This window comes from Hemitrygon akajei, chromosome 4 (genome assembly GCF_048418815.1).
Source record: "Hemitrygon akajei chromosome 4, sHemAka1.3, whole genome shotgun sequence".
Taxonomy (NCBI): domain Eukaryota; kingdom Metazoa; phylum Chordata; class Chondrichthyes; order Myliobatiformes; family Dasyatidae; genus Hemitrygon; species Hemitrygon akajei.
This window is the reverse complement of record NC_133127.1, coordinates 176,387,449-176,414,704: the sequence shown is the minus strand read 5'-3', so window position 1 is coordinate 176,414,704 and position 27,256 is coordinate 176,387,449. Positions and strand designations below refer to the sequence as shown.

The 27,256-nt window shown below is 40.2% G+C and overlaps 1 protein-coding gene across 9 annotated transcripts in view; it reads right to left on the bottom strand.

The window, feature by feature from the left end:
• Nucleotides 1-2,058: 2,058 nt before the first annotated feature.
• LOC140726984 (inositol polyphosphate-4-phosphatase type I A) overlaps nucleotides 2,059-27,256 on the bottom strand; it is a 228,939-nt gene continuing 203,741 nt past the window's right edge. For 7 of the 9 annotated variants that reach the window (XM_073044071.1, XM_073044070.1, XM_073044074.1 and 4 more), the window contains 4 exons: nucleotides 26,027-26,124; nucleotides 23,389-23,501; nucleotides 14,756-14,910; nucleotides 8,249-9,879 (listed from right to left, as the gene is read on the bottom strand). In XM_073044071.1, the coding sequence (XP_072900172.1) occupies nucleotides 9,699-9,879; nucleotides 14,756-14,910; nucleotides 23,389-23,501; nucleotides 26,027-26,124 (547 nt within the window). In that variant the 3' untranslated portion in view covers nucleotides 8,249-9,698. Of the gene's footprint in view, nucleotides 7,821-8,248; nucleotides 9,880-14,755; nucleotides 14,911-23,388; nucleotides 23,502-26,026; nucleotides 26,125-27,256 lie in introns of those variants that run through there. The other 2 variants (XM_073044076.1, XM_073044079.1) reach the window with 1 other exon arrangement.

The following is a 27,256-nucleotide window of genomic DNA, read 5'->3' as shown; positions in this document are numbered from 1 at the left end:
GTTACTTCTCCCTTTTCTTCTGAAACCTATGGCCTCTAGTTCTTGATTCCCTAACCCTGGGGGGTAGGGGAACTGTGTATTCACTCCACGCCCCCTCAATTTAAGCATCTCTATGATCACCATTCTTCTCCAATGATGCTCCATTCCCCTACCTCTGCACAGAAGCTAATGAATTGGTTTCCAGTAGACATGACTTGTCTTTACTCCCTTTCCTTGAAGCATCTATCAAATTGTTTTAACATGAGAAAGTCTGCAGATGCTGGAAATCCAAAACAACACAGACAAAATACTGGAGGAAGTCAGCAACATCTACGGAAATTAATAAACAGTCAGCATTTCAGGCTGAGAAGCCTTCTCAGGACTGAAAAGGGGGAGGACACTAGAATAAAAAGGTGGGGGGAAAAGGGAGGATGATAGCTTGAAGCTGCTAAGTGAAGCCAGGTGGGTAGGAAAGATAAAGGGCTGGAAAGGAAGACAGGACCCAGGGGAAGTGACAGGCAGGTTAAATGGGGCAAGAGGCCCCAGAAAAGGGGAGGAGGGGGGAAATTCTTTTTGTTAGGAGGAATCTATATTCATGCCATCGGGAGAGGCTACCCAGATGAAATGCAAGGTGCTGCTCCTCCACCTTGAGGGTAACCACATCATGGCACAAGAGGAATCCATGTTGGAACGGGAAAGGGAATTAGAATTAAAATGGTCAGCCACCAGGAAGTTCTGATTTTGGTGGATGGAGTGGAGGTGCTCAATGAATCTGCCCCCCCAATCCTTTTGTTTTCCTTAACCATTGCCTTTCTAATTTACTCTTTAATTTTACCCTAATTCTTCCTATACTGCAATCCAGGATTTCCACAGTTGTGCCCTTGGCACTTTTTAGAAGCAACTTAATTTCTTATTTATTTGCTGTATATGTTTTGGATCTGTAACTCATTTCTCTTCCCTTTCTCTGGGAGAAAACTGTCCCCAGCCTTAACTATCTCCTTGAATGTGGCCAGCTATTCTGTCAATTCTAGTGATTCAGCCTCCACAACTCTCTGGGATGGCACCCTAAGCGTTTTACCAACCCCACAAGGAGAAATCACATTTCCCAGTTTTGAAAAAACAGGCTCTTAACCTTGAAACTATGACACCTCAAGCAAGACTAGTGAAAACAGCTCAACATCTACTCATATCATGTCCCACTTAGAATATATACATTTCCTCAGCCTTCTCCACTCCAAAAGCAGATCTCTGTCAATGCCTTGGGCGGGGGGGGGGGGGGGGGGAGGTCTCCGTTTCTAGGAGAAACATCCCTGAAAGTATTGAGGTACTTCAGTATATGATAAAGGATCCTGGAAGGCAGCAGCATAATTGAATAAGGTGATTAAGGAATACAGGGAATAGAATATAAAAGAAAGATAAACTTTGTTTAGATCACTGATGGAAATTTGTGTGCAGTTCTGATCACCAGTCCAGAGGAAGAATATGACTACACTGGAGAGGATGCAGAGAAGATTCACTAGGATGATGCTTGGATGGAATATTTTGATATGAAAAGAGATTGGAGAAGGCTGGTTTGCTTTCTTTGAGTGATTGGAAGACTCCGCCAATTGTCTCACATGCTGGATTTCATGAACTGGCCCTCACTGGAAAAGTCACTGGTCAAGAATGGTTAATAAGTTCAGAAATTTTCCCTAGTGAACAGAGATTGCGAACTCAGCAGTACTTGCAGAGTTAAATACTGCAAGTTCCACACTGTGTCAAAAAAAGTGAACTCTGAATTTTTAACTCCTAAATTGATAAAAGTGAAACATAAGATTTTGGAAGTTGGGGTGGGTGGAAGGAGCAAAACTATGGGCAAACCTGCAAAACAGTCGGGATTATACTGTACCCACATAAATAAAATCAGTACACCAGAATTAAATTACTGGGTAGGAATGTCAGCTTACAGCATGGGAGATGTCATGGCATTGGAGTTAAACCCAAATGTTTTTGATTATAAAATAGTTGTAACAAATACAGGTCCGTGGCATGGACAGCAGTCAGGAGCAACAAGAAAAGATCACAATCACAATAGAGCAATTGGCCTCAAAATAGGTTTAATACAGTTCAAGAAAGACCACAAATCTATATCTTTAACTTTGTTTATTTAAAAGGTTATTAGAAACATTGAATAAAACTGGATTATCTTAGAACAGTGAGTACAGGCTTTATGCAGTGGCAGGCACACAGAGTGATGGACTCCTTCGCAAACCTTTGCAAGTTCTAGTTTACAAGATGCAAAGACTGCTGCTCTAGAGTTTATCAAATTTAACACTGCTCAAGATTGGGGTAGTGCTGACAGAGGACATAGACAAGGAGAACAAGTGTGGCTCAAGTTCTGAAGTGTACTTTGTTGCTGCTGGAACGGAAAACCTCAAAAAATGACTTCAATACTACACAATATGATTTTAAAAGTCACTGTAGATTGTAAGAATTTTGTTTTATTTCTGCAGAAATCAACGTCTCCCAGCAACTCTATTTTAGTTGCATCAGCTTCCCAGGTCTAAATAAATTTTCGGCAAAAAGTGGATAAGCTCGGTTTTATAGATACTGCAGATTAGCTACAAGTGAAATTATGACAACACTATTTTAAACATTTCAATTAGCTTTAGTATTAAATGGCCTATACACAACACAGGTAAATATACTTCATGTGCATCAACTCAAAAGTACTGATCACAATGTTGAAATTTCGCTTTGCAACTTAGAACTTTGGCATGAATTTATCAGACGCGCCAACCTTTCTGCAGTTTGTCATGCATCCAACTGCACTTTGTACGTTGGGTTGTCAGAATGTTAGCTTGCCCGAGGTCCAAACCCACCGCAGCTCTTCATAATAAACATGGATGAACAGAGTTTTCCGTTAACCATGATGTGGCAGGTCCTCTTGATTACATTCGCTGGTCTAGAGCATTTAATGTCATTGGTTTCCATACAATGGTGTGATTCACTTATACCACAAAAGGTGATCATGAAACACTATACACACTGTTTAACATCTTCCCCTAATGCCAGCACATAAATCAAAAGGCAAGTGTAAATACCGTCCACAAATATATGTACTGAAATCACATGCAAAGTCATTCTATTTGTTGGTAAGTACAGTAAAAATTCTCCCTGTAAAGTGCTTTTGGACATTCAAGGAACACGAAAGATCCAATACAAATGGATATACCTTCAAAATAAATGGAATATAGTGGGTAGATGTCAGGGTCGATATGGCAAGGTGGTGTATTTACAGGATTTTTTTCACCCTATGAGTGGGATTAACCATTCAATAGAACACACAACACATTCCTTCAGCACGTACACACTTTGGTGCACTTTTATGAGAACTTTAACTACTAGTTATATTTAAAACAAATAGCTGATAAAATGACCACAATGAAGGCCTCATCAGAAATAACCAACCTTACTGGTTGTAGGCTTCTCTAATGCATATTCCTTCACAAGGAATAAAGCTGCTGGCTAGCAATGCCACCCAATAACATCAGAGATGTGAATCCAGATAGGAGTAGGATCCAGGTATTCTTAAATATAAAATACTTATGACAAATAAAAGTGGAAGTTATAAGTACCCAAAAATACTATAATAGAGGAATTGGTCTTAAAATAGGATTAATACTACAAAAAAATGATTATGAAGCTACAATATATTTTATAAAAGCTTATGAATAGAAATTGTCAAGCCAGTTCTTATGTTCTACCTTATTCAAATTGTGACTAACTCACTAGAAGTATTGCGATCATGGTTTTTTTTGAGCTAAAATATTTCTACATTTTCAAAAAAATTCATAATTAGGTTTTCAAAGCAAAATGTTTGGGGCATTTCTTCTCAAAGGAAGGACTGTGCAACCTCCATTCGACTACCCAATGAGATCAGAGCTAATTCTGACCCGGGCTCCCTGCCTTTAATAAGAATAAACACATAAGCAGCAAAAATGACATTAAAAGGGGAAAAAAAATTAATCTACTCCTGGTAGGTTAACAGCTTAACCTATACCTAGATGTTTTTTTAAACTACAAAAAGATCATGTATTAGTTCTTGAAATTTAAATTCCTAAAAAGACAGGAAAATACAGATGAACAGACAATTTTGTATCCTTCCTCATGCAACCACTTTCTGCAACTCTTTTTAGGGTTATTTTTGCTCTCATCGGTGTTTTAATTTGGTGTGTAATGCAAATTTCTCAAAAAACATGACCATAAAAGGAATAATGTTACAGTGTACTGGAAACATATTAATGGAAGGCAGCTTGTTTTACCTTAAGACAACTGGTTAACCTAATACATTAGTCTCACATGTACTATGACAAATCATAAATTCCACTCTTTCAGGCACATGTAACAGTTAAAAAGTATTTAAAAGCAATAATCAAGATGGAAGGAATTAAACTCTTTCAAGACTGTCTTCCCAATGTGTATAGTTATTCAGTTAATAGCTGAGTGGAATGCACAAAGAGAACATCTGGGTCATGGAGAGAGAAGTGACTTGACACTACAGCCCAATTCTTGCTTATGTGGATTGGGATACAAAAGCTGAGGACATGCTTATATTGAACTGTGAAATATATCCCTGCACAAATAATCAGGTAACATCTAATGTTTCTACTCAGATAAATGCTTCGCTAACAGGGAAATCCTACTTCTCTTGGAATCATCTTGCAGTGAGAAAACAAACCTTAGAGCATAATTACAAGTTGCTGTAAGCACTGCATTCACTCTTATGAAGTTGCTCACTAGAAAGCCAAGGTGACTTTTAACTGATACACAGCCATTTAACTGTATTATCCAGAGGTTATGGATGAAAGAAAAATAGAGGGTTATGGGGTAGTGTGGGTTTAGTACTTTTTTTTTAAGGATTATATGGGTTGGCACAACATGGAGAGCTGAAGGGCCTGTACTGTGCTGTAAAGTTCTAATGTTAGAAGCCTTAATTCTGAGTTGATCCAGTGCTGTTGCTGGAGCCATTTGGGGACAGAATATCTGAGTCTTGCTGTTAACAAACCTAATGATGTTTTCAATAATATTTTTCCACTCAGAAGGAAATCTTGAACAATTTTTTTTAGACAAAGTGTAATTTTAATACCTCATCTGTTGCCCTGACTGAAATTAAATAATTTAAAACAAACCTGGTTTCTGGCTTGATGCAATCTATTATTAAAATATCTTCCCCTAATTCGGTACTAAAATAATGTTGAACAGAAATTCAAAGAGCAGTAAGTCATGTCAACAAATATCTTTGTGCATCTACCAAAGACTTGTAGAACAGTTGAAGGTAAGCGACTTGTCAGTTTCATTTTTAATATTTCATATTGAAGGTGAGAAGCACTTTATACAGCCTACTTGAATCTAATGTGATTGTAGGAAACAAAAACAATCCCATGGGTAAGATACATCTAACAGTTTGAATACTGCAAAACATAAATTAAACTTGTAAAAGTTAACAAAAAACGTGAAGAGTTTCAGACCAAATGAAATGTTCATATACATTATATACATAAAAATGTGCAACTTAAATCACAACCGCATCTCACAGTAAGATATGGAATACATGGTTAATTTACAGGATTTGCAAGTATAATACAACATAATCAAGTGTACAAATACAATTTAATTTCCTCATCTATACTAATATTCTCAAGTACTGTCCTTTCTGTTTTGCAAATTTTTATCAGTCTCTACTAGGCAGAACAAACGCTTGACATGCTTTTGAATTCAGACAAGACGAACTTTGCACAAATTGCTGCTTTGAAAAAGATGTGAACTAAATCACAAGGAAGAATATTGGTTCAGTGAAGCCATATCTGCATTTCATCTGCACCTTCTAGTAAATCTAGTGGAGTGTTTGGGATTTTAATTCTATGCCCAGCACGGTGCATGGAAAATCTTCATATGCAATGGCGTTGTAGCAGCAGAAACAGCAAAGTTTTACAATTTCCTTCCACAGTACTTTTGTTCCAATTGCTTTCAGTACCATCTTTCTTTTGCATCTTGTAAAATGACAATGAATACACTCTACATAAAACAGTTACAAATTTTGTAAACCTCATAAATAAAATTCATGTATAATTCCCTTAAAGTTAACAGTATAATAAAAATGCATTTGACTTGGTTTACTTGGGCCTTTACATACAACAGCCCTCTGTTGCTTAAGTGCTTTAATGTAGGTATGTGCATTTGAAAGTAAATATTACAATTTCCTCTACATGTCTAATTGCAAAAGACTACATTATAGAAGCACTTGACAGTTGCTAGCAGACTGGCAGATATGTACTGCATTCTGGATGTTAGAGATCAAACTAATTTTCCAAACTATTTTAAGGAGTTTGTAATTTTTCTTTGATCCACAGGATTAGCATTTAGACATTCCCATAATGTCTACCTTAGTTAAGAACATTCCCTATGCAAGGTAACAAGAATGCTGTGCAAAACCATGAAGATTTGGTTGAGAATAAACCAAGTTTATGAAAGTACATTCGTCAGACCTAAAGGCATGTGTAGTCACTAGTTTCCAACAGGCTGTCTCTGCATTCCTTTCTTGGTAGTTGGTTTATGATTAAAAGAATACAATGTCATTGCAAAGCAAAAAAAAAAATGCAAAGCAAGCCTTTTTGTACAAGGGCATATATAATCGGACAAGTGATAACACAATTTGTTAGCAAGAGATTAGGCAATGTGAATTGCAATATGATTTGGGCAACAGTGGAAATGTAGGGACCTGGTTGCAGTACAGGTATCTGGAATGGTGACCAACATGTAAAGCACATCTGCATTTTCCTGAAGTGAAGCAAGTGGAATGAGGCAGAGAAGTGAGGGGCAATGAGTTGCATGTTGATTTCTCACCCACGACTTTCCTCCTGTACATAGGCTTAATGAATCAAGATTTTGCACTGCTAGAGCAACTCTTTAAAAACCTCCCCTTTACTCTTTTCTGCATTCACATTTCTTGCATAAACAATGCTAAGAGAAAGCTTGTTACTATTTCTGAGTGAACACCATTTCCTAAATACATTACTGAACCTGTATTAGTCTCTGCTTTAAATTAAAAGCAGCTACATAGATGCATATATCCTGTAAAGCTGTTGATACTGTAACGTGGGTATCCTATGGAAAGCCTCATTAATGCATCTATGAGTGTCAGTAAAATGGAGAGGTCAAGCAAATATTTTTCTGCCAGCCTCCTAAAATCAGCACATCTTCAAAATAAGCACTATTTGTTCTTTTAAAGTGTGAAGCCATGTTTCCAGCAAACTACCTGAAACATGCATGCAGTTGGAATAGTTTGCACTCAGCTCCAAACAATGCCCACACTGTCCAGTCGCAGTGGGAGGACCTCCTATATCCTGGTCTAGTTCTAATGGATTTTTTTTTTTTAAGTGCAGATTGCTTTAAAATAGTAAACCCCACAATCTAATCTATCATGTACGTATTATAGTACATCTCAACAGACTAGCCAAAAGAGCATGCTCTACATTGATAGAGGAAAAAGACCAATTTGGGTGATTTGCATGTTGAAGACACATTTAACCGTTGAACAAACTACTTTTGTTTTGGTTGACAGCTATGTTCACTATACACATTTCATCGTTAAAAATCCCCACAGCTATCACTATAAACGAGTAGTCATTCACAGGAGTCACATTGAGTTAAGGTCTTTTTCCTAATGTTAAGTGTCGACTTTTCCAAAGGTTCCTTCTGGTGGCCTGTAATGTTTTGGAAAAGCCTTCAACTGTAGAGTGTTAAATGCGTACTTGCGACATCCAACATTCTTCATGGTGTTTTCTCGGCGACATCCCTCGCTGGGGAAGAAACAAGCACAGAGAATGATAGCAGCAAAGAAAAAAATGATATACAAAACAAAAGACTTTTAAGACAATAGCAGGATGAGCATTTGGTTAATAATGAAGCATATGAATGGTGAGCAATGATTACACAATACATGCTTCACAGACCAGGTTGCTCAGATTTATGCCGTTATGTAAGAACAATTGGTTTAAGGTCAGGTTTGAACACTATTATAACACACCCAAAATAATTTCTGATGAGGAACACAAGAAATTGCTGCAAATCACAAAACGCTGGAGGTACTCAGCAGGTCAGGTAGCATCTATGGGGAGAAATGAAGATTCGATGTTTCAGTCTGAGACTGACCTGATGAAAGGTCTCGGCCTGAAATGTCGACTCTTTATTCCTTTCCATTGATGCTGCCTGACCTGCTGAGTACCTCCAGCATTTTCTGTGTATTATTAATTTCTGATGAGACCCTTTTGTTCAGAAACACATCTATGGCTGGAATTGGCATCAAATACTTGTGCTTGCTCACTGCACAAATTATAGTTTTACTGTTAAATTTTACAAAGATAAGCACTAATGCTGTCAATTAATTAATTTATGTGTCATTTGAAGTAGTGGCATATAGATCCTGAAAGGGTCAGGGCTCCCAGAAGAGAGCTACAGCCGATCTTCATTCAGAGAGGAGCTGATTTTGAAGGATGCTTCATGCTAAATGAGTAAATATATTGATCAGAGACTAGGCAGGCTTCAGGACTGATTTTCATTCTGTTCTGAAGCAAAGTGACATTAGAAGTGCTTAGAACCTTTTTTTTGGTGCTCAGGGGAAAAGGAAGTCAGCAACTGCACATCAGAATGCAGACAAAGGTATGCTGTATAGGATTTTGTTGCCAAATATCCACCAACATGCCCCTATCTACACTATGAATGTGCACAGTTCTTCAAAAGTTTCATACATTTTGATAATTATAAATCAGTTTTCAGATATGGAATTGTGGAAAATAAAATTGTATAAAATAAAAAGGAGCAATTTGGTAACTGTTATACTGTACAACATACATGAAGCCTAGTCAGCCCTCTGGGTTAAATAACAGAAAGGAGCCATCTGTTGAATACAATTCTCACTCTCCTTTTCCAGTGGCCCTGGGTAAAATCAAAGTGGAAATACTATTGATTTATTCACTTACACTGGCTAAATGGGTGTGCTATAAAAGAGTGCAGAATGCAGTACAATAAATGCCTGTGTTTACACAAGCAAGTTAGTTGTCATATAATAGCTGGCCGGATATCTGAACAGATTTGATTTGAACTGGCAAAGCATTTCTTAGGCAAGGTACATAACTCAATTAAAAAAAAACAAGTTATTCCAGACAAGGCCAATGTACATTTTAGGAGGTTATAATATTTCAAAATAAATCTGAATACAATGTTAAGTACAATCAAGCAGTTCCAAAGAGGGAATTACCACTTTTGATGCCGCTTCCAAGAAAGCTCTGTCATTTCAGAACTCAACACAAAAAGAACATTACAATATAACAGTCACACAACATCTAAAAGAAAGCATATGACTGCAATAAAGTGTAGGGAGGGTTTTTCTAAAAATACAGTCCTTATATTTTTGATATATTCCAAGAATCTGAGGTACTGGTCAACTGTTTCTTTACAAGAGATCCAATGTAACAGCAGTTGGAATCTGTCATACATCCTCTAGCGTTAGCTTTGATAAAATATATACATAAAGTACAGTATAAATTGACAATTGTAAGGCAAATTGTATGGTGGACAATTCTATTGCACAACCTTCCATTCAGCGGCTTCTGAGAAACAAGTAGCTAAGCGTTTTTCTTAAATCATTTTGGAAAAAGGAATGGCTTTTAATCTTCTCTTCATTGGCATCGAAATCTGGCCAGCAGATATGCAAGGCTCAGAAAGACCCATACAATCATTAAATTGGGGCTAAAAGCAAGTAAAGGAATGGAATAAAGGAGGCTGGGGTCAAGCCTGCAATCGCGAATGGGCACCAAGCCACTCAAGTTCTTCTGTGTGACTACCTCCCGTGTTCCAATGCTGCGAAAAGGAAAAATATAGAGAAGGTGGCAAAAGTAGGGGTGGGTCACGGGGAAAGGTAGCAAAACAAGCGAGCAGCAAATATGGAACAGGCAAAGATAGTTAGAACAGGAGAGAGGGGAGGGGCGGGTCGGGTGAGAGGGCACGGGTCGGGTGAGAGGGCGCGGGTCGGGTGAGAGGGCGCGGATGGGGTGAGAGGGAGCAGGTGGGGTGAGAGGGCGCAGGTGGGGTGAGAGGGCGCAGGTGGGGTGAGAGGGCGCAGGTGGGGTGAGAGGGCGCAGGTGGGGTGAGAGGGCGCAGGTGGGGTGAGAGGGCGCAGGTGGGGTGAGAGGGCGCAGGTGGGGTGAGAGGGCGCAGGTGGGGTGAGAGGGAGCAGGTGGGGTGAGAGGGAGCAGGTGGGGTGAGAGGGAGCAGGTGGGGTGAGGGCGGTGGGGGAGAGCACATTTTATATACAAAAGGGTCAAAATAGAAATTACAAGGGGGGAGGCACCAAAATCAGCAAATTAAAATAAGATTGACAAAAGTAACAGAAGAGGAAGAGTGACAAAAGGGAAAAAAGAGAGAAGTTGAAAATTCAGAAAGAATGCCAATGGTTTCTCATGTTCAGTCTGTATGTAACAAGTACATGCTGCATTGCCATGCCTCATACCATGCTTTAAATTGTACAAGCAAACTGAACGTGATCAACCATCCTCGTATTTAACCCTTTCTCACCATCTAAAGGTAAATTAATTAATGTTTCCACAGACTGTTTTAGTATATCTATAGATCATAATAAGGCAAACTGGATTGCTATTTTTTTGCTTAAGTACAAATTGGTTAGTTCTGGGAGTTCTTAAATATACAGTAAAGGTAGATGTGAGAATAAATGAGTAAAGATTAGAATTCAATTATAAAATCACAACTTTATTTTAGAACTATGGCACTATGAACATTTTCTTTCAAAACAATTTAGTTATCTGTTGGAATACAGGGCAATTAATGAAAAGACAAATTTAGAGTTTACTGGATGCTCAATCTCTCTGATGTTTTCGTGAGATAGGATTAAATGACAGGTGAACACAGAAAGGATAAGAAAACTACAAAAACTTTGAAACAAAGTACACAATTAAATTAACTTTAAAACTTGAATGTTCAAACAGGATTTGATCATTTTGTGCAGAATGGTTTACTGTGACTTAAATTCTTATCCTTTCTTATACAGCAAATTAAGAACATGTCTAATGCTGGAACTTTTCTGTACTTGCGAAATATTTAAAGGATTCGGTGTTCCTGAAATGTGCAAAACATGAAGCGAAATTGATGAACAATGCATAAAGGAGGACTATAAAATTAAAAACAAGGAAAGCTTTTGGACACCTTTGTAATCTTAGCCACATTCACATTGTTCTGTTGGACAAGAAACAAGCAATTTTACTGCTTTTGTGAGCAGGAATATGAGCAAACTGCAGAAGAGGTATCTAGAGAGAATGCCAGATAAACAAGTATAAATGAACAAAGTATTTCAGTCTACTTACTTCCTACAGTTCAGTCATTTGAAAATGAAAAATAATTGCAGCATGTGGTTATTTAGCTTTTTAATCACTGCACTATTCACTTATTAATGTTTATTTATTACTCATAATTTAATCCCTTTCTACCTTAAAGATTGAGGCTGAGAGGAAAACTGGATCAGCCCTGATGTAATGGTGGAGCAGACTTGATGGGCCAAATGGCCTAATTCTGCTCCTATATCTTCTGGTCTTCTATCTGACTGCTTTTCAATCTTGTGGTAGGTTTCCCGGGCCATGGAGCTGCAGAGTAGGTACACTGATGAATCTTTACAAGGCTTATGGGCTGATACCGAGCCTCCAGGTCACACTTCAGAAAAATTGAAACAGATACTACAAACTTGCTATGCTTCCATGAGAAGCACCAAGTACAAAGAAGTGGGAGCCGGGCAGTAACTAGACAGTAAAAGTCAATCAGGTGACCCTCATTGTTTAAAATATAATGACCGTGATCTATGAACGTAGGAGGTATGATAAGTATACAGATAACAAAAGAATTCACAGTGATGCTGATAATGAGAGCTGCAGGACAATACTGATCAGTTGGTGAGATGGGCAAAGTGTGGGTGGACAAAATTTAATTCAGATAATTGTGAGGTAGTGGGATTTGAGAAAACTACCAAGGGTATGACATATACAATCAAACATCAGGCTCTGAGGAGTATTGAGGAACAGAAGAATCTTGATGTACAAGTTTTTTTTCTTATTTATCATGTATTGCATTGCACTGCTACCGCTAGGTTAATAAATTGCATGACATATGCCATTGATATTAAACCTGATTCTGCTTATTATATGAGTTCAAGGTGGCAACATAGGTAGATAAGGTGATAAAGGCATACTGGATAATCGCCTTCAGTAGCCAGGGAACTGAAAGCAGGGAGGCTGTGGTACTATTTTATACAATATTAAGTCAAAAGTGAAGTTCCGTACACAGTTCCAGTTGCCAAACTCCAGGAAGGACGTGGTTACACTAAAGAGGGTGCAGACAAGATTCACTGGGATACTGCCTGAGATGGAATGTCTCAGTTATGACATGACACTTGGTGTGTTTTCATGGGAGCAGAGAAGACTGACGGGAAATCTGTTGGAGATGCACAAAATTATGAGGGGCATAGAGAGATAGGGTAGGAAACTATTCTCCATTACATAGTTCAGGGGCAAGAGATTTAGGGTGAAAGTACAAAGTACTTTTGTTTTACCAAGAGGGTGGTTGGAACTTGGAACAAACTCTTCCCCGATTCATGGAGCCGGCAGGTCTTCTCTCAACAATTTGGCAATATTTTGGCAAATACTTGAATCACCAAGGCACAGAAAACTGTGGACTAATTCTGGCAAAATGGAGTAATTATAGGTTGATATTTGATGGGCAGCATCAACATGTTGGGCTGAAGGGTTTGTTTTTGTGCTTCATCATTACAAATAGAAAATCTGATGGAGTTATTGTTCCTTCTCTTTCAGCTCCTTCAGTAGGCAAAGTTAAATGTTACATTTGAAATCAGAAGTATATTTGAGAGTATTCTATTACCCAAAATGAATCTCTTAATTTCTAATTCTTGAAAGACGAAGTGAAGACAAGACAAATGGGCCATAATATGGAAAAATACGAGGTCACCCACTCGGCAGAAATAATAGAGAAGTGGAGTATTGTTTTTAAATGGTGTGTAATTAAACAGATGGTGTTCATTGAAACTGGGGCAGCCTCGTACACAAAACACAGAGCTAATGTGCAGGTACTGCAAATAATTATGAAGGCAAATGTCTTTGCTGAAAGAGGATTTGAGTATTAGAGTGAAGTCTTACTTCAATACTATGTACAGGGCTGTTGTTCTTACCCAAGGAAGGATGGAGGGAGAACAGTGGAGATTCACCAGATTTACTGCCATTTGTACTGGTGGATGAAGGATGTTCATAGTGCAAGGATGAAGTTTGCTCTGGCTGGAATTTCTATGGCAAGTCATTTTAATCTCAAAATAATAGTCAAAATCAACGTAAAATTTATTACCTAAAATATTTACATGTTACAATATAATAACTTTGATTCATTTTCTTGCAGGCATTTACAGGAAAATTTTTTAAAAAGAATTTACATAACAAACCTATACATAAACAAAGACAAGGAACCAGTGTTGAAAAGTAAACAAATAATGCAAATTAAAAAAACCAAGAACATGAGTTGTAAAGGAGTCCCTGGAAGGGAGTTGTTCAGAGTAGTGGTGAGTGAAATGGGACCCAAGGCTTTTGTAGCTTCTGCCTGATGGTAGTAGTGAGAGGAGAGCATGGTCAGGTTGGGGTGGGATGTGTGAATAGGGTCCTTGATGATGGATGCTGCTTTCTTGTGGCAGCGCTCCACATAAATGTGCTCAAAGACAGCAAGGGCTTTGCCTGTGATGGACAGGGCTATATAAGGATTGTCCTTTCAGTCAGAGATAAGAAGAAATTTCTTTAGCCAAAGGATAAGAGATCTTTGAAAGCTCAGTTGTTCAGTACTTTTCAGGGAGAAATTAATAGATTTTGGAACATCGGTGGATTTAGGATGTACCAAATTAGTGCAGGTAAGTGATTTTGGAACATCGGTGGATTTAGGATGTACCAAATTAGTGCAGGTAAGAGATTTAGTGCAGAGATAAATGATCAGCTATAATCTTATTGATTACATCTGCTTCCAATTGTTAAACTGTTACAAGCTATTTTTCTATATACATGCACATTCTGAAACATTATAGTCTCTTCTTGGCTCAATTTTGATTTATTGCACAAAATTTACTATGCCTGGAGACAGCAGAAAATGGGAGAAAGTGAGCTGGAGTAAGAGAAAGCAAGGCAGGAGAAAAGTGACAAGGCTAAGTTGTTAACACATCCTAATAAATTCTGAAGCAGGTCCTGTTGGGAAGGTTTTGTGATGGAATATTGAGTTTTGATGGTGGCAAGATAAAACTGATAGGCTTTTGTAGGGCACTGACAGCTTGGGGAAATTCAGGCTGTCAGCAACAGAATTTTAATACATAGGAAAGCAGGACACAATGAACAAGGTATAGTTATTGCTGCAAACTATTCAAAGCTGATTTTAGTCACACTGTTTTACCTTTACCCAATTAATTATATTGACTGCCTGCTGCATGGTGATTTTGCTGACCCAACATTAGAGCTAGTTTACCCATTTTGGGTAAGTGGCGGAGTTCTGACGCACTCCCTTCTCCAAGGCAACTCACTGCAACCCAATTTGCAAATTTGTACAATAATGAGGCACGGCTTCTCTGCAGTTTGCTTTTTTCCACAATTAATGTATGCAGTCTTGAATGGCTTGCCAAAGAATGAAAGCTTACCTCCTCATGCAGTCCAGGGCTTGTGTGAAGACCTGAGGAGCCATGCCATGCTCATGCTGAAGGATCAGGCACTGTTCCAGAGTGATTGACATAGCAGTCCGGTCCTTGGCACTTTTACAGCTTGTAAATCGAACACCATTTAATCTACGGCAAATCTGACCACAAAATGAAATAAAAATAATGCTATTATTTTAATACTACAGAATACCCACATTTCAAAATAGTTAGATTAGTACAGCACAGTACAGGCTGTTTGGCCTATGATGTTGTGCCAATCTCTTAACCTACTAAGATCAACTTAGTCCTTTCCTCTCACATGGACCTCCATTTTTCTATCATCCATGTAATCCATTTTAATTAATTTTTAATTAAAATGAAAATGCAAGCTAAAGAAATCCATCTATGAGATCTGGTACATTTATGAGTGCTAACTGTAGTAATCTACAATAACAAATAGAACCATAAAACACTACAGCACAGAAAACAGGCCATTTGGCCCTTCTAGTCTGTGCCGAAACTTTATTCTGCTAGTCCCATTAACCTGCACCCAGTCCATAACCCTCCAGACCTCTCCCATCCATGTATCTACCCAATTTATTCTTAAAACTTAAGAGTGAGCCCGTATTTACCACGTCAGATGGCAGCTTGTTCCACACTTCCACCACTCTGAGTGAAGCTCCCCCTAAACCTTTCCCCTTTCACCCTAAAGCCATGTCATCTTGTATTTATCTCTCCTAATCTAAGTGGAAACAGCCTACTCGCATTTACCCTGTCTATACCCCTCATAATTTTGTAAACCTCTATCAAATCCCGCCTCATTCTTCTATGCTCCAAGGAATAAAGTCCTAACCTGTTCAATCTTTCCCTGTAACTCAATTCCTAAAGACCTGGCAACATCCTAGTAAATCTTCTCTGCATTCTTTCAATCTTACAGATATCCTTCCTATAGTTAGGTGACCAGAACTGCACACAATACTCCAAATATTGCCTCACCAATGTCCCATACAAACTCACCATAACATTCCAACTCCTATACTCAATACTTTGATTTATGAACGCCAGGATGCCAAAAGCCTTCTGTACAACCCTGTCTACCTGTGACGCCACTTTCAGGTAATTATGTAACTGAACTCCTAGATCCCTTTGCTCTTCTGCACTCCTCAGTGCCCTACCATTTACTGTGCATGTCCTACCTTGATTTGTCCTTCCAAAATGCAACACCTCACACTTGTCTGCATTAAATTCCATCTGCCATTTTCTGGCCCATTTTCTCAACTGGTCCAGATCCCTCTGCAACGCCTCCAATCTTAGTGTCATCAGCAAACTTGCTGATCCAATTTATCACATTATCATCTAGATCACTGATATAGACAACAAACAACAATTGTCCCAGCACAGATCCCTGAGGCACACCAGTAGTCACAGGCCTCCAGTCTGATAAGCAATCATCCAGTACCACTCTCTGTCTTCTCCCACACAGCCAATTTCGAATCCAGTTTACAACTTCTCCATGGATACCTAGTGTCTGAACCTTCTGAACTAACCTCCCATGTGGGACCTTGTCAAAGGACTTACTAAAGTCCATGTAGACAACATCCACAGTCTTCCCTTCATCTACTTTCTTGGTAACCTCCTTGAAAAACTCTACAAGATTCGTTAAACACGATCTACCATGCACAAAGCCATGCTGACTATCCTTAATCAGCCCTTGACTGTCCAAATACCTGTATAACCGATCTCTCAGGAGTACCTTCCAATAACTTACCTACTACTGATGTCAGGCTTACCGGCCTGTAATTTCCTGGTTTACTCTGAAGCCTTTTTTAAACAACGGAACAACATGAGCTCCCCTCTAATCCTCCGGCACCCGCACCCATGGCTAAGGACATTTTAGATATTTCTGCCAGGGCCCCTGCAATTTCTACACTAGTCTCTCTCAAGGTCCAAGGAAATATCATGTCAGGCCCGGGGGATTTATCTACCTTTATTCACTGTAGCAAGCACCTCCTCCTCTTTAGTCTCTGTATATTCCATGACACTACTGCTTGTTTCCCTTCCTTCCATATACACTATGCCAGTTTCGTGGGTAAATACTGATGCAAAAAAACTGTCTAAGATCTCCCCCATCTCATGAGACTCCACACATAGACGACCACTCTGATCTTCTAGGGAACCAATTTTGTCCTTCACATTATCTGCCAAAGCAACCTGATGCCTTCTTTTTGCCTTCCTGATTTCCTTCTTTGGTATTTTCTTACATTTTCTATACTCTTCAAGTACCTCATTTGTTCCTTGTTGCCTATACACCTCTCTGTTTTTCTTAACCAGATCGTCAATGTTTCTTGAAAACCAAGGTTCCCTATGCCTATTAAACTTTGCCTTTAATCCTGGCAGGAACATGCAAACTCTGCACTCTCAAAATTTCGCCCCTGAAGGTCTTCTACTTACTGAGCACATCCATGCCAGAAAACAACTTATCCCAACCCACTCTTCCTAGATCCTTTCTCATTTCCACAAAATTGGCCCTTCTCCAATTTAGAACCTTAACTCAAGGACAAGACCTATCCTTATCCATAATTAACTTGAAACTAATGACATTATGGTCACTGGACCCAAAATGTTCACCTATACATACTTCTGTCACCTGACCAGTCTGGTTTCTTAATAGGAGATCAAGTATTGCATCCTCTCTCGTAGGTATCTCTATATATTGATTCAGAAAACTTTCCTGAACACATTTGACAAACTCCAAGCCATCTAGCCCTTTCACAATGTGGGAGTCCCAGTCAATCTGTGGAAAGTTAAAATCCCCTACTATTACAACTTTCTGTTTCTTACATCGGTCTGCTATTTTTCTACAGCTTTGCACCTCCAATTCTCTCTGACTATTGGGTGGTCTATAATACAACCCTACTACCTTTCCCATTCCTCAGCTTCACCCATATGTCCTCTGTAGACAAGCCCTCTGGGCTGTCCTGTCTATGCAAAGCTGTGATATTTCCCCTGACTAGTAATGCAACTCCTCCCCCTTTCATCCCTCCTCCTCTATCACCTCTGAAACAACAGAACCCTGGAACATTAAGCTGCCAGTCCTGCCCCTCCTGCAACCAAGTCTCACTAATAGCAATAATGTTGTAATCCCACATGCCAATCACGCCCTAAACTCATCTGCCTTACCTACAATACTCCTTGCATTGAAATAGATGCACCTGAGAACATTTCTATCATGTACAAACCTTTGATTTCTGTCTATACAAGCAGTCCCCGCATGATCTTTATCCTCCTCCACCTTACTTTCTGCTTTACACTTTGGTTCCCCTCCCCCTGCAAATCTAGTTTAAACCCCCCAGAGCAGCATTAGCTAATCTACCCACAAGGATGTTAGTCCCTCTCCAGTTCAGGTGCAAACCATCCCGTTGGAACAGGTCCCACCTTCCCTGGAACAAAGCCCAATTGTCCAGAAACATGAAGCCCTCCTTCCTGCACCAACTCCTTAGCCACGTATTTAGTTGCATTATCTTCCTAGTTCTAGCTTCACTAGCACGTGGCACGGGGAGCAATCCTGAGATTGCAACCCTGGAGGTCCTGTCCTTCAACTTTGCACCTAACTCCCCAAACTCTCTTTGCAGAAATATTTCAAAGAATTTTGCATGATATTCATTACTTTACAGCTGTCAACCGATAGATAATTGAAGCAGCTGCTGTAAGTAAAACACGTCTCCAGAAATAGATAAGAGTGAAATGGAAGAAGGAACACCAGGACAATTCCTATACTTTGTGATGTATCATTAAACTAGTGGAACAGTCAATAGACTATCTCAAGAAAAGAACCAGAAAAAAATCTGAAATAAAAGCTGAAAATGCTAGAGGCATTCAGTAGGCTAGGCAGCGTCCATGGAAAGGGAACTTTCTAACATTTCAGCTGTGGCGTCCTTCATCAGAAAGAAAAAAAATAAGGTATAGGCAGCTGAGAAAGCAGGGGAGGAGGACAGGCAGAACAAAGGGAAGGTCAAATGACCTATTGTGACAGTTAAGACCAGATTCTCCTGCACTGGGACAATGAGGCCAAATGGATTGAGGAACAGCACTCTATCGTCCAGACCAGTTCTTTTTTGTTCCATTTTTTTGTATCGTCTGGCCTTCTGGGCATATCCTACAACCTTACAGCCATATCCCTTCAATTCATGGCATGAAGGGATACAGGGAGAAGGCAGGAGATTGGGGCTGAGAGTGAAAATGGAGCTGTGATGAAATGGTGGGCCTTATTGTCTTACCATTTGTAGCACATTACACTAATGTAGAACAGTAATCAGTTCTTAACTACTCTTTAACTGGCCCCCTGACAGATAGATCCAGAAGTGCCAGGAACAGAACCAGAATCTCTACATCCTCTTTGTGGACCTGACGAAGGCATCTGATATGGTAAGTTGCACAGGCCTTTGGCGTATCCTTACCAAGTTAGGCTGCCTCCCAAGGCTGGTCAGCATTGTCAGGTCATTCCACAATGGCATGATGGCCAAGGTCATCCAAAACAGCTGCACCTCTGACCCCTTCCTTATAACTAACAGTGTTAAGCAGCGCTGTGTCCTTGGGCCTACTCTGTTCAGCCTGCTTTTTGCCATGGTGCTGTTCTCTACTCTCTCACAGACTGATGCGGGAATAACAATTCACTACAGGACTAATGGACGATTCTTTGATCCACGATGCCTCAAGTCTTAGACCAAAGTACTGGAAGCAATAGTACAAGACTTCCTCTTTGCAGATGACTGCGCTCTTGCAGCGCACAGTGAGCAGGAGCTCACTGACTGCCCCGCTGAGGCAGCAAGAAAATTTGGCCTAACCATCATCTGAGGTAGAACGGAGCCTGAACCTCATACCAAACCTGCTGAACCATGAAATGAGATTGAAGGCACGTAGCTCAACTATATTGTCGCCTTCACCTAACTGGGAAGCTGCCTCACATCCTCCTGCAGTCTAGATCAAGAGGACTCAAACAGACTTGCAAAAGCTGGGGCATCTTTTGGCGGGCTATGGATGTGTGTGGAGAGAACATGGCATCCAGTTGAAGACCAAGTCGTCCTGACTTCTCTGCTGTATGGCTGTGACACATGGACCCTATATCGCAGGTGATGCTTTCACAAGATCATGGGCATCTCGTGCAAGATGGAGTCCCTCACCACAGAAGTGCTGATCATGAAGGCTCAACTTCGATGGGTTGGACATGTGGTCCAGACGGTGGCATCACTAAGGTATGGCAGGTATGGCACGTGCCCTGGGCGCCACTGAGCAGTTTCTATTAAAGTCAGACAAGCCATCCTCGGATAGTGGAAAAAGAATTTTCTTCAGATGTACGATCTGTCTTTGATTATCATGGGTGAGAAGCACTAAGATGGCCTTATTTCAGAGCATTGTGTAAGAAGACCATGAAATGTTTCTTCATGAAGGAGGAGGAAAGTAGAGCTGAAGGACAAAAGAGATGAAAATTGGAGGTGAAGGAAGCCAAGAAGTCGAGCAAGTTCTTCATGCCCTTCTTTGAAAAGCTGGGAACAAGTAGTTCGACACGTTCCATGGCTGCACCTGCTACAAGTTTGTTAGAATCCAAAGGTGGATCAAGTACAAATGCATCACAAGCCGAGGAGGAAATCAAATCAGATAAATCCGAGCATGACGAGATTAAGAGTAAGGCTGCCACAGAGAACGTGGACGTGACAGGAAGGGAAGACGGTGGTGGTGGTGGTGATGTTGAGTTTATTGATGAGATTGAACCTGACGACACTGAACTGAGGGAACTGGATGGTGTCAAAGAGCCTCAAAATGTCCTATCAGAAGTGACTGAACAGCATGACATTGGACTTCTGAAGTTCGACAAGGACAAAGTTCGAAAAGCAATTCTGCCTGATGCGTTGAGAACATAAGTAATAAAGCTGGTTTTGAAGCATTTCCAGAACAGTGAGAGGCCTTTCCTACCAACAAATAACCGCTCAATGAACAAAACTTGGTTCAAGAGGAAATAGAGAAATGGTCGTGGTGAGGAAATGACTCACTCATGACTGGTCTATTCCCCTTCTAAAAAGTCTGCATTTTGTATCTGTTGTCTTCTCTATTCCCGGTCAGACCATCAATCCTCATTCAACCAGTGGAAAGCACCTGAAAGCATTAGTGTTCATGAAAATGCCAAAAATCATCGGGAATGCTTCACACAGTGGTAAGAAATTTAACTGGAAACAGAAGAGTTATTGACGTGATATTTCAGTCACAGATTGAGAAGGAAAAGCAGAAATGGTGTGATGTCTTGCCGAGAATCCTTCACTGCATAAAATTCCTTGCGACTCAGAACCTGGCTTTGCGAGGACACAGGGAGTCACTTCAGCTAGACCATGACTCCAATGTGGGAAATTTCCTTGGCTTACTGAAACTACTGGCCATCTTTGACTGTCATAAAAGAACACCTCAGACATCCTGGATCCACATCTTATCTTTCACCGGGTGTCCAGAATGAATTCATCCACATGATGGCATCCATTATTCACCAGAGTTTACTGAAAAGCATTCGTAAAGCCAAGTACTAAGGTCTCATGTTCGATTCGACTCCTGATCAGGCACACCGTGAGCAGATGTCAGAAGTAGTGAGGTACGTGGAAGTTGATTTTGAGAGGAAAGCAGTCCTTCCTTGGTTTTATCCAGATAAGCTAGTGGTCCCCAACCACTGGGCCACAAAGCATGTGCTACTGGGCTGCGAGGAAACAATATGATTTGGCGATATGAAACGATGTGAGTCAGTTGCACCTTTCCCCATTCCCTGTCACGCCCACTGCTGAACTTGAACACACGCGAGGTCATTACGCACGCGAAGTCAATACCCATGCGAGGTCATCAGTCGCCTAAATGCAGTGATACCCTAGCACCAGGGATTACTGGTTGGCCTCAGGTAAACGGCTGCCTCATGTGGCCAGCGAGAAGAGCCCTTGCTAATGGTCTGGAGCGTGGACAGATGGGCGCCGCCTCTAAACCTGTTTAGCACACCAAATGTTCATGGGGAACCCGGTGTTAAAATATTCGCAGATGACCTAATTCAGCTCAGGGTTTTGTAAGTAGCAGAGCAGCTACCTCGCTGTGATCTACTAAAAGTCATCCCTCGAGTCAAACCTTTGTTGGCCAATAGATCCTACCTACCTACAAGGAGGGCGGGCATGCGCCCTGTTGCACTCCTCGCTCAGTCAGTCACTCTCTCCAGATTACAACTGCCGCGGCCCCGGTACGAGGACCTCCGGCCTTTACCTTGTCCTCTCACTGGTGTGTTGCAATGATTTTATATGTTCATATGAGGAAAACCTGTGCTGTGTGTTTAATATTCAATTCATTAAATAAACCCTTTTAGAAATGAGATTGAGTGTATTAGCCACTTATAAATGACTTATAGTTGACTTATCACCTATATTCCGGTCGTGATTAACACCCCCCACCCCCCGTCGGCCGGTCCACAAGCATATTGCCAATATTAAACCGGAGCTACAAGATTGTCAGTCACAGTGCTATGACAGCTCTGCTGTGATGGATGGACACAGAAGTGGTGTTCATCAAAGAATGTGAGGAAAATAACCTGGCAGTGTTTGTGAATTGCGACACTCACTCACTTGGTGGGTGTACATGCAGCCAAGCAGGATACAACGATGGTCATGTTTTTTGGAACCATCGAAGCTCTCTACGTGTTCTTCTCTTGTTCAACACAGCACTGGGAAAAACTGTGGAGTCCAAAACCAGGTGGAGTGCAAGAACAGAAGCAGTGAAGCCCGTCAATAAGTACCTTGAGGAGATACTTCAAGTTCTCCAGGACATGACAGACAATGAAAACGAGACCAGTGAAACAAGAAGTGACACAAGGCAGCTGTACAACCACATGTTGAGTTACGATTTTCTGATTTTGCTAGGATTTTGGAACAACCATAATAAACCTTTGATCCACAGATTTCTTGTGCTCTTTACCCCACCACCACTTTGAAACATATTGGGATTTGACAGGGTAGATGCAGAGATGATATCTTTCTGGTTGGAGTCCCTAAAACCAGAGTGAGGAGTCTGAAAAATAAGAGATCAACCATTCCTGTGAAATGGGAAGGACAGTGAATTCTTGGAATTCCTTACCCAAAAGGGCCGTGGAAACTCAGTTGCTCATTATATTGACAGAGAGATTGATAGATTCTTAGATATTATGGAATTTTATGAATATTCGGTAATACACATAGAACAACGCTGCACAGATACAGGCTTTTTGGCCCAATGAGATCATGCCAACCATGATGCTCGCCCAAGCTGGTACCAATTTGCTGCATTTGGGCCAGATCCCTCTAAGCCCTGCCCCTTCATGTATCTATCCAAGGGCAGGGAAGTGACAGATTACAACATTAGCCATGATCTTACTGAAAAGCAAGCAAGCAAGCATGAGGACCTGAATGGCCTGATTCTGTGTCTTATGTTCTGATTGATACTGTATGGATCACTAGTCATGATATTTAGCCTCGGAAGATTCCTTTTTTGGAGACTGCTAAAATTCTGTTAAAATTGCTTACCACGTACTATTTTTGGGACCATAATAATTATGGTACATAAACCATAGCATAAAGAACTTTGCTTACCTCAGCAGCTTGCCAAAGGATATCTACATTTTTGTTTTTCCGTGCATGGACGTTTTGGCCAAGGAATCTCAGCAGTTCAGGCAGACATGTCTGACTCCGGGATCGAGGTAGACCTTAAGAAATTACATTGCTTAATGAGAGCAACAGAACAGCAACAGGGCAGCAATTGTTTTGTTGAATTAGTTTTACATTACAGGTATCAATAGAACAGAGAACAGTAGAGCGCCGCAATAGGCTCTCTGGCCCATGTGTTGTGCTGAACTAATTGAATTAGTAATCAAATGCCCAGCTAAACTAACCCCTTCTGCCTACACAGCATCCATATCCTTCTATTTTCTGCAGATTCATGTGCCCACCTAAGGGTGTCTTGATTGTCTCAACTGTAATTACTTCTACCACCACTCCAGGCAGTGCATTCCAGGCACCTACCACTCCTGTGTGTTAAAAAACTTGCTCTGCACATCTCTGAAACTTACTCCCTCTTACCATAAACGCATGCCCTCTGGTGTTAGACACTTCAGCCCTGGGAAAAGACAATGGCTGTCTACCTGTGCCTTTCATAATCTTTAAAATCTCTATCTAATTCTCCCCTGAGCCTCTGCACTCCAGAAAAACTGTTTGACTAACCTCTCCTTCGAGCACAATCTAAGTAGCATCCTGCTAAACCTCCTCTACACCCTCTCCCATAGGGTGGCCAGAACTGAACGCAATACTCCAGATGCAGCCTAACCAAAGCTTTATAAAGCTGCAAAGATATGATAAACTTCTACATATAAACAGCATATAAATTTTCTTCTCCGTATTGTAATCCTAATAAATAAACAATTTTCAACTTTTATAAAACATTTCATATCTACAGTGAAACATTGGCCTTTATGTGGTAATCCACCTCAGTGAGGATATTTTCAGAACTGTTAATCAAATCTGGTTACAAATCCACGGGATGACAAAGACAATTAAATCACAAAAAGTCTAGTTAGATGTAGATGAGGCATGTAATCTTCAAATTTGTAAGTAATGTGATGAACTTAGCTCTATAAACTTTTGCTCCAAGGTTCGTCTGACTAAGACAATTAACCTTAACTTTTGTTTTCAGGCACTAGGAATTCAACATTAAATCAGACTTGCAACCCTCACAAGTGGGTCAGACCAATTGAATATGGTGTGAACATCAGAATCCTATGTAACAATGGGTAATACTTGGGAATGATAAGACAATCCTATCTAAAAGGTCAGTGTAGAGCAGGGGTGTCAAACTCATTTTAGGTCACGGGCCGGATTGAACAAAATGCAGCTTCATGCGGGCCGGATCAGTCGGACGCGTGCGAACGCAGCTTTCGTTGCCTCCGTTTTTTCAGCCTGCTCTCATGTGTCTCAGTCTCTGCTATAACTACAAAGTGTTTCACTTTACAAATTCCGTTTCTTATGAAGAAGACTGCCGAATAAACACTAAAAACCCTGAAAATCTGGTACCTGAATAAACTCAGCATTAGCCATATCATACGCCATAGGCGCTTCGATTACTGGGGCCAGCTTTAATAGTAATTAGATATTATCTCGCAGGCCAAAGATAATTCCACCGTGGGCTGGATTTGGCCCGCGGGCCTTGAGTTTGACATATATGGTGTAGAGGAACAAGAGAATAGATAATCCCTGAACAACTCTCTAAAAAAAATTAAATCTAGAATCAACACAAGTTGAAAAGAAACAGAACATGGATGGGAAATCAGATGGATGCAAACGATTTCATGACGTTTTTTCTAAAGGAGTGAGACAGTTCTTCAAAGTCTACCAAGCAAAACTTTTTTCTCAACCAACAAATTTTCTCAAATCATTGCTGGGCACATACAGTTGAGGTCATGAAAGGTTTCTGAAAACAAGGTTTATTTCCCCCCCTTAACTTGCTTCAAGGTTTGCCCAAATACTTTATGAAGTTGCATCACTGAGAACAAAGATATTATGCCATATTGGAGTTCAAAATTAACTTGTTTGTTTTACTCTAGGTTGACGATTTGCTCTTTTCTACAGACATCAAATGTTTACCAAATGCTGCATTTTCAGTGTAGTTACAAGACCATACTATACTAAAACAACCTCACAAAGATCCGCTTTAATCCTTGCAACGTCTTTTTTAAGGTTTTCAAAGTGGAGGTTTGAGATTTCATTAAACATTAAGGACTGACACTAATGCTTTAAAAAATGCTTGACAGAACACGAATTTCATGTTGAATTCCTAGTGCTTTATTAGGTGATGAAATTACAGGTACTTCAATGTACCTTCAGGACTAATGTGCAAGCAAGATGACAAATTGAATAGGGAAAGTGGCAAAGCATGGGCTTGAAGCAAATATGTTGCAGAATTGTATGAGTTATAAAATCAGAACCTAGGAGATAATGGCACTACTGTTGAGTATTATGACAACAAAATCTGAGGTTAAAATAACATGCATACAGGTGACTAAATAGATAGCCATGGAATGATTCCTCAGAAGATAAAATCTGGAATCAAAACAAGCTAAAGAAAAACTTCATACCCATTATTGGTACAAAATTAAAATATCTGCAGCAATATACGAGGGGTGATTGATAACTTCATTGCCTAAGGTAGAAAATTGCCTTCATAGCTTCAAATACTCACAATCATCAGGAAGAACTTCCTTGAATTGTTCATAGTAAGAATTCAGGCGGCCCAAACTCTCTGTGTTAATTAATTCTTGCAAGGATGTATCTCCGAATCTAACACAAATAAAATATCAAAGTGACTAGTGTGTACATTGCAATAAGTCACTGCAATCATTAACACCAAACTTCTGTTTGAATACTATATGACTACAAACTTCTCAGTATTATTTTCCACAATCCAAGTTGACCACTAAATGAAGAAAGATAAGAAACAGGAGTAATAAGAGGCCACATGGTCTCCAGGACCACAGGTATGGGATCATATTCGACAGGTCAATGACCCAGATGTCATGTCTTTCCTTTCCGGTCCAATTCCTCCAATCCTTGGTGGCCAGATCTATTAAACTCAGCCTTAAATGTAGATAACAACTATGCATTTATATTTTTGGTGTGAATTCCAAACATTGTAAAGGAATTTTGGAATTGGAATTGGTTCATTATTGTCACTTGTACAAAGGTAGAGTGAAAAGCTTGTCTTGCACAAGAACAACTTGACATACAGATCGACTCATTACACAGTGCACTTCGTTTCTACAATGTAAAATAGATCACTGATTTATTGATGAATGGTGGGGTAGCTGCCTGGCCTCAGTCATAGTGAGAACTCTTTTTTAGATTAGATTCAACTTTATTGTCATTGTGCCGAGTACAGATACAAAGCCAATGAAATGCAATTAGCATCTAACCAGAAGTGCAAAAGAATAGTGTAACTTACAAAATAACTGCAAATAAAAAGTAAGTGCTACAGCACACAAATATAAAAGTACTGAGACAGTACAATATGGGTGCAATACTGCTTAACGCTGTGATGTGAGGTTCAGCAGGGTCACAGCCTCAGGGAAGAAGCTCTTCCTGTGCCTGCTGGTAGTGGGGCAGAGGCTCCTGTAGCACCTACCGATGGGATGAGAGTAAAAAGTCCATGGTTAGGGTGAGATGCATCCTTGATAATGCTTTTCGCCTTGCCTAGGCAGCGTTTATGGTAGACACTGTCAATGGTGGGCAATTGGGTGCCCATAATCCACTGGGCAGTTTTCACCACCCGCTGGAGTCCTTTGCAGTCCGATACGGGACAATTGCCATACCACACTGAGATGCAGTTGGTGAGTATGCTCTCAATGGTACAGCAGTAAAGTCCGTCAGTATCCTGGGACAGAGGTGAGCTTTCTTGATGTTCTGCAGGAAATAA